Genomic DNA, 7,821 nt, shown 5'->3' on the forward strand with positions numbered 1-7,821 from the left:
CCTGGGACTTGCGGGCGTCATGGAGGACCATGTGATGGCCTCGACTGTGCAGGAGCTTCAGAAGCGGGATGTGACGACACTAGATAGTAATCACTCAATGTCATGGCGCTACCTGGACTGTGTCTCCTTTTGCTCACCTTGCTTGCATGCGTCCTTCAAGTGTTTGGCAAAACAGACGGTAAGATTTGTTAACCTTCTTGATTAACTTTTGGTTAATTCTTGGAGCTTCCTTAAATCGTCTGAAAGAAAACAACACAAACACTACATTTGGTGATTAAACTGAGTGGGAAAAATACAAATTTCCAGGTTTTTCAGGCATTTTGGGTTTGCTAATATTACCCAGTAGATAAAAGCGCTAAAAATGTTATTTTTAACAAGCAGAAACTGAAATATTTCACTGTTATCTGCGACACATATCCAGTTCTAGAGCTGCAACTAGCGATTATTTTCATATTCGATTAATTGTACGATTAAATAATCGATTAATCAGATAAATGTCACTTCTTTCAATTACTTTCACAATCTACCTTGAAGTTGTTTTCGGCATGTTGTAAGTCGCAATGAAAACATTAGGGTGGCTATTTCCTTAAACTGTATTGATTATCAAATTCGTTGGTAACTGATTTATCAATCGATTAGTTGTTGCAGCATTGTTAAGAAGCTATTTTAGACAATAAGATGTCAGAAAATTGGGAAAAATGTGAATTGTTGTTTTTAAAGTAAAAACAGATTTTTGTTGATGTTCTACTTTGACTTAACAAAAATATAATAAAAGAAATCTGATCATATTTACAATTGAGAAGTTATATGTTATGATATCAAGAATTTAGACAAATTTAAGGTGAAGAAGGTCCCAAATGATTAATCGTTTCTCAAAATAGTTGTCGATTAATTTGCTAATCGATTAGTTGTCGATTAATTGTTGCACCTCTATGCTAGTTCGGATTTTAAATGTCATAAAAGTGCTTTATTGTACTATTTTCTATTTTTCAAAGGTTTACTGTTAGGCTTGTGGATTTATAAGCAGTTCAAGAATAGGCTACAGTCTGAATTTGAACAGTAAAGTTGTGTGGATAATCTTCTACAAGCAAACAACACACTAGATAATAAATACTTACCACCTAATGTTTACAGTTTTTGTGTTTACATATGGTGTTTCAGTGTTTATAAATGCACCAAGAGCGCAAAGCATTTTCTTGCGTTCCAAACGAGCCAACCACTTCCTAATAGAAGAGATCCTACAGGGAAACCTAGAGCGGGAATGTTACGAAGAACGCTGCACATTCGAGGAAGCCAGGGAGTTCTTTGAAGACGATGACAAGACGGTCTGCTCAATCACAAGTTTTTAACTTTTACTTTAACCTCTCCTTCTAATTTCGTTATGTTTGTACCTCCACAGATCAAGTTCTGGAAAACATACGATGGTAAGGTCAATCACAGACATCCTTTTGTTGTCTAGTCTGTCTGTCTACCTGTGGGAATAAACCCAACTGCCAGTCTCAGCCTGCAGCACTACCACTTGGCGCTCTTTGACAGAAACTCAAAAAAGAATTTATTTGCAAATCATGGTGGAAAATGAGTATTTGGTCAATACCAAAAGTTCATTTCAATACTTTGTTATGTACCCTTTGTTGGCAATCACGGAGGCCAAATGTTTTCTGTAACTCTTCACAAGCTTTTCACACACTGTTGCTGGTATTTTGGCCCATTCCTCCATGCAGATCTCCTCTAGAGCAGTGATGTTTTGGGGCTGTCGTTGGGCAACACAGATTTTCAACTCCCTCCACAGATTTTCTATGGGGTTGAGATCTGGAGACGGGCGAGGCCAATCCAGGACCTTGAAATGCTTCTTACGAAGCGTCTCCTTTGTTGCCCTGGGTGTGTTTGGGATCATTGTCAAGCTGAAAGACCCAGCCACGTCTCATCTTCAATGCCCTTGCTGATGTAAGGAGATTTTCACTCAAAATCTCTCGAGACATGGCCCCATTCATGCTTTCCTTTACACAGATCAGTCGTCCTGGTCCCTTTGGAGAAAAACAGCCCCAAAGCATTATGTTTCCCCCTCCATGCTTCACAGTGGGTATGGTGTTCTTCCGATGCAATTCAGTATTCACAAAACCTGTGTTTCTACCAAAAAGTTGTATTTTGGTTTCATCTGACCATAACACATTCTCCGAAATGCTCTCTAACGAATCGCAGATGGGCCTGGACGTGTACTGGCTTCAGCAGGGGGACACGTCTGGCAGTGCAGGATTTGAGTCCCTGGCAGCCCATTGTGTTACTAATAGTAGCCTTTGTTACTGTGGTCCAAGCTCTCTGTAGGTCATTTACTAGGTCCCCCCGTGTGGTTCTGGGATTTTTGCTAACCGTTCTTGTTATCATTTTGACGCCACGGGGTGAGATCTTGCATGGAGCCCCAGATCGAGGGAGATTATCAGTGGTCTTGTATGTCTTCCATTTTCTAATTGTTCTCACAGTTGATTTCTTTACATGAAGCGTTTTACCTATTGCAGATTCAGTCTTCCCAGCCTGGTGCAGGTCTACAATTTTGTCGCTGGTGTCAATCGACAGCTCTTCGGTCTTGGGCTGGCCATAGTGGAGTTTGGAGTTTGCCTGGCTCTGCCAGACTATTCTCCCTGTATTTTTCAAACACAGAGAAATAGTCTGGGAACCATCCCATTAACGGCCTTTTCGAGCAGGTACAAAATCAATCGACAAATCAGATTCGTTTATTTGCGTGACGTATTCTTCACGAGCAACGTCACTCTTGCGCGCCGAAAGTCGTCTCCACAACACAGATGGTCAACGGGATAACCGAGAACATGTTCCAATCCGCGGTAAATTCTATTTTAAATTACCAAAAACACAGCGACACGAGTCATTGACAATAGTCTGCCTCGCGCTAGCCATGTTGAATAAATTCCGCTCTCTTCGTATGTTTACTTCTGCGCGCAAGTCCCTCGTCCTTCCGTCGTCAGTTAATAACGTCACGTCTGCCCGTCGCTGATTGGTCCACTCCGCTGTCTGTTTGCTGTGGCTTGCTCCGCCCTGGAAATTGTATCCGTGGGAATGGTGGCCAGACTCAATAGCTGGAACAGCGTTGAGTCTGGTGTACCAGGCAAGTTTGGAGTGTGACTGACTGATGTTTTGGACAGGTGTCTTTTGTACCGATAATGAGATAAAACAGGTGCCATTAATACAGGTAATGAGTGGAGCCTCGTTAGAAGAAGTTAGACCTCTTTGACAGCCAGAAATCTTGCGTGTTTGTGGGTGACCAAATACTTATTTTCCACTGTAATTTGGAAATAAATTCTTTAAAAATTAAACAATGTGATTTTCTGTTTTTTTTTCTCTCCACATTCCGTCTTTCATGGTTGAGGTTTACCCATGTTGACAATTACAGGCCTCTCTAATCTTTTCAAGTAGGAGAACTTACACAATTGGTGGTTGACTAAATACTTATTTGATCCACTGTAAATGCATACATAGTTCATTGATGTTTGAGGCACACTAATAGTAATGATTAACATATGTACTTAAAAAAAACCTTTAGTTCTGCTGTAAACAAAAGTTTATAGTTTGATCAGGATGGTTAACATGATCACTGACAGACTAGCTCAAAAGCTTGATGTAGCTAAAGTCTACTGTTATTTGTAGCCTAGCCTTCGACTGAATGTTTTGTTCGCGACTGACTTTTAAGAGTAGATAGGACACTTCACTGTTTTCTAACCTTTTTGCCACAGTAATTGAGGCCTCAAGATTTCCTTCTTAGAAATTCCTCTCACCTCTACTGTTCAGTGATTAAATCTATGCTGCTTCCAATGATTCAGTCACAGCACAACATTCTTGAAGCAAACATGAAAGTAAAATACTCATTAAGACCAACTTTTTAAATTTTTGTTTGTGACAGATAGGAGCCATTGCCAGCCCAACCCATGTCTTAATGGTGGGAATTGCTCTAACATGGTGAACGGATTCCACTGCTCCTGTTCTTCCCCCTACTATGGAATTACATGTCAAATGGGCGAACTAGACTTGAACAGCCAGGAAGATGAAGGGGTGCCACAAACCGAACCACAGTTGGCAGCTGGTAAACCAAGTGAATGTTTCAAATGCCTTCTCATCTTTTCCATAGTCCTGCTTCAACATGGATTGTGTTTCAGGAAGGGTTTCCTGTCCCACGGAAGGCCCAAATGTGTGCCACCAGCTCTGTGTGGCGAGCTCCTACAAATTTCTGTGCTCCTGCGTGCCGGGATTCAAACTGCACAGCGATGGACGAAGCTGCCTGCCTGAAGGTCCCGAACTATGACAACAATGACACATTCAGTTTTGTAAAAAAACAACAACAAAAAACCTGACATTTCTAATTTTCATAGTGGAATTTCCTTGCGGACGACTTCCAGACTCCCATCAAACAGAAACAATGTGTCACAATGGAAATTGTCCCTGGCAGGTAACATGAAAGCTACAACTAGGACTAAGATTTTTTAAAAATTGTATTTTGACAAATAATAAACAAACATAACCGCAATTTCCATTGTGGAATTTAAGTCCAAAACCTCTTGTCTTAAAATCTTTTTCTCCCCATCTCCCCAAATTTGTGCTGTCAGCCCACCAATGCAAATTCAGTGCGGATATTAAAGTCCTTGTATGTTATATGTCATTTCATGTTGTTTGTCTGCAGGCGTTGTTGCTGGGAGGCGGGGGCACTGAGATTTGCGCCGGTGTTCTGTTGGGTCGGCGTTCTGTCCTGACTGCTGCCAGCTGTCTTTTACGGGAATCTGACCCACAACCCTCCAGTTTTTTGGTCGTCGCCGGTAGCGAACTTTATTACATCAGCACTTTTTCAATTAAATAGCTTTCAGACAATCTTCCCTAATAAAGGTCTGCTGTTTTTTTTCTTAGGTACAAGCGATACGACAATGTCCATTAAAGCTTTCCATATCCACAACCGTTATCGTCCTAATCACCACGACAATGACTTGGCCTTCCTGGAGTTGACTAGCCCAATGCCCTTTGGACCTAATCTCCACCACCTATGTCTGCCCAACAAAGACTTCTGTGAAAACATCCTAATGTATTCAAGCAAGGTCGGGGTTGCGGCGACCATGAACCAATCCTTAGACCCAAACCTCCTTTACATGAGTTTGGAGGAGTGTCGCAGCCAGCTCAACATCTCGGTCCCACTGACTAATAAAATGTTCTGTGTGACGGGAAAGACTGGAAAAATAGTGATGCACGGTCAAAAGGTTGCCTCCAACAGTACAGAAAGTTCACCTGTGTGGCAATGTGGCGGTCTGTTGCCCGCTATGCCCCTTGCCACAATGGAGAGAGGGACGGCGTTTCTCACAGGGACGCTCATCGTGCCTTCTACAGGCTGTGATGGGAACGGGCTGGCCTTTACCAAAGTGTCCCGACACCTGGTCTGGATCAGACAGCATCTCGCGGCCATTGAGTCACAGGAACACCCAGTCAAAAAAAAAACTGAAGTCAGAAAACTTGTGAGTCACTGAGCTTCTAGTGCTACACAACTGCCCATTAAAGGTGTTCTTCTCTGTCTATTGCGTAAAAAGTATAAGTCTGGAGCAGGACTGCAGCTATTGATTACTTTGGTAGTCGATTAATCAATGAACTAGTTAGTTCAAATAACAGAGTAATCGGATTAAGGACATTAAAAAAAATCAAATACCTGAGCTTAGCCTCAAATGTATAAAAAAAATAATTAATTACGATCTAAGTACAACAAAAGAACAATTGGCCAACTTACATAGCAAAAGTCTGCTAGTTTAAATGCTATAAAATGCCAACTTTTTTTTTTTTTTTTAACAATGTTCTTACCAAATCATTCACATATTTTCCCCCAAAACACCTAAATATACTTATAAATTAAAATTACAAATGCATTAAAAAAAAAAAAAAAAAAAAAACATTAACTCAAACAAAAATCTTATGTTTCTCTTAATAGGGAGCAGCCGGATTCCGCCATGTTAGATGAGTTGTCATATTCACTGGTGCCACTAGAGGACAGTGTATCCACCCAATCTATAAAAAAAATGCAAACACTTTTAAAAACAAACCATTACAACGCCACTTTCATTAAATGAGTACTCGAAGCAACAAAATTCAATTCGAAGCTTTTTTCCTCATCAAATTACTCGAGTTAATTGATTAATCGCTGCAGCACTAGTCTGGAGTAATTGTTGTCATGGGCAATTAGGTAGTTCTGACCTCCCAAAGAGGGTCATTGTGGCTAATGAAGAATAATGCTTAATATTACTTGTACAAAACCAATGGATAACTCATTTTTGATATCAGAAAGTCGAGAAAAATGCTCAAAAAGCGTTTCCTCGAAATATTTCAATGTTATGAAAAGTCAAGACTACTTCCAATTTTGGAACAGACTGGAACAAATAAGAAGTAGACATGATTTGTTTTAGTGGACGACATAAAACAATGTTTTCCATCTGTGGCCTCGAGTGTTTTTTCCCCAAACCTTTATCGAGCCAAGCTAATCTACTCCAGAAAAATCCATCTGAATTGAGAAGGCTGACAGATTATTATACTGTAACTAGATAAATGAATAATTATATCTAGTCAAATGAAGTGGAATTAAAATTTTGACTGAACCATTGGCTTTAACCGATTAAAATTGTAAATACCCATTTTTTCTTTCAGTTCAAGGCACACAAATTTCACCCAAATAATTGTCAGTGTATTTTATAATCTAGTGTGTCTTTTGTATGAATCCTGATGAATTCTGGTTGTTCTTAATGACTTTGTATATATTTTGTTGAAGCATGCTGTAACTGAATTATACTGCTACAGTTACAGTAAAGTGTTCAAGACGAACATTCTTCAACCCAATAAATAAAACAATTAACAAATAACAATGTGTTAAATAAATAAAACAATTGAATATGATAAGATAAAGAAGACCCGACAAATGTAGTACTAATGCGCTTTATAATCAAGTGCGCTATATTATATATATATATATATATATATATATATACAGTGCCTTGCAAAAGTATTCGGCCCCCTTGAACCTTGCAACCTTTCGCCACATTTCAGGCTTCAAACATAAAGATATAAAATTTTAATTTTTTGTCAAGAATCAACAACAAGTGGGACACAATCGTGAAGTGGAACAAAATTTATTGGATAATTTAAACTTTTTTAACAAATAAAAAACTGAAAAGTGGGGCGTGCAATATTATTCGGCGCCCTTGCGTTAATACTTTGTAGCGCCACCTTTTGCTCCAATTACAGCTGCAAGTCGCTTGGGGTATGTTTCTATCAGTTTTGCACATCGAGAGACTGACATTCTTGCCCATTCTTCCTTGCAAAACAGCTCGAGCTCAGTGAGGTTGGATGGAGAGTGTTTGTGAACAGCAGTCTTCAGCTCTTTCCACGGATTCTCGATTGGATTCAGGTCTGGACTTTGACTTAGCCATTCTAACACCTGGATACGTTTATTTTTGAACCATTCCATTGTAGATTTGGCTTTATGTTTTGGATCATTGTCCTATTGGAAGATAAATCTCCGTCCCAGTCTCAGGTCTTGTGCAGATACCAACAGGTTTTCTTCCAGAATGTTCCTGTATTTGGCTGCATCCATCTTCCCGTCAATTTTAACCATCTTCCCTGTCCCTGCTGAAGAAAAGCAGGCCCAAACCATGATGCTGCCACCACCATGTTTGACAGTGGAGATGGTGTGTTCAGGGTAATGAGCTGTGTTGCTTTTACGCCAAACATATCGTTTTGCATTGTGGCCAAAAAGTTCAATTTTGGTTTCATCTGACCAGAGCACCTTCTTCCACA

At 39.9% G+C, this 7,821-nt stretch overlaps 1 protein-coding gene across 1 annotated transcript; it reads left to right on the forward strand.

Moving 5' to 3' along the window:
* Window positions 1-20: 20 nt before the first annotated feature.
* Window positions 21-5,927, forward strand: prozb (protein Z, vitamin K-dependent plasma glycoprotein b). The gene is made up of 8 exons (XM_057859489.1): window positions 21-178; window positions 1,162-1,325; window positions 1,400-1,424; window positions 3,911-4,090; window positions 4,164-4,295; window positions 4,377-4,453; window positions 4,685-4,817; window positions 4,906-5,927. The coding sequence occupies exons 1-8, from the start codon at window positions 103-105 to the stop codon at window positions 5,511-5,513; spliced, it is 1,395 nt and encodes a 464-aa protein (XP_057715472.1). The 5' UTR covers window positions 21-102; the 3' UTR covers window positions 5,514-5,927.
* The last annotated feature ends 1,894 nt before the right edge of the window (window positions 5,928-7,821 follow it).

This window comes from Corythoichthys intestinalis, chromosome 2 (assembly GCF_030265065.1).
Source record: "Corythoichthys intestinalis isolate RoL2023-P3 chromosome 2, ASM3026506v1, whole genome shotgun sequence".
Lineage (NCBI taxonomy): Eukaryota > Metazoa > Chordata > Actinopteri > Syngnathiformes > Syngnathidae > Corythoichthys > Corythoichthys intestinalis.

What these genes read in the sequence shown, in the direction of transcription:
- prozb (XM_057859489.1), top strand. Translation starts at nt 103, where the DNA reads ATGGCGCTACCTGGACTGTGTCTCCTTTTGCTCACCTTGCTTGCATGC. An exon ending in CGAACCACAGTTGGCAGCTG is followed by an intron (nt 4,091 to 4,163) that starts GTAAACCAAGTG and finishes ATTGTGTTTCAG; the next exon opens with GAAGGGTTTCCTGTCCCACG. An exon ending in ACGAAGCTGCCTGCCTGAAG is followed by an intron (nt 4,296 to 4,376) that starts GTCCCGAACTAT and finishes TAATTTTCATAG; the next exon opens with TGGAATTTCCTTGCGGACGA.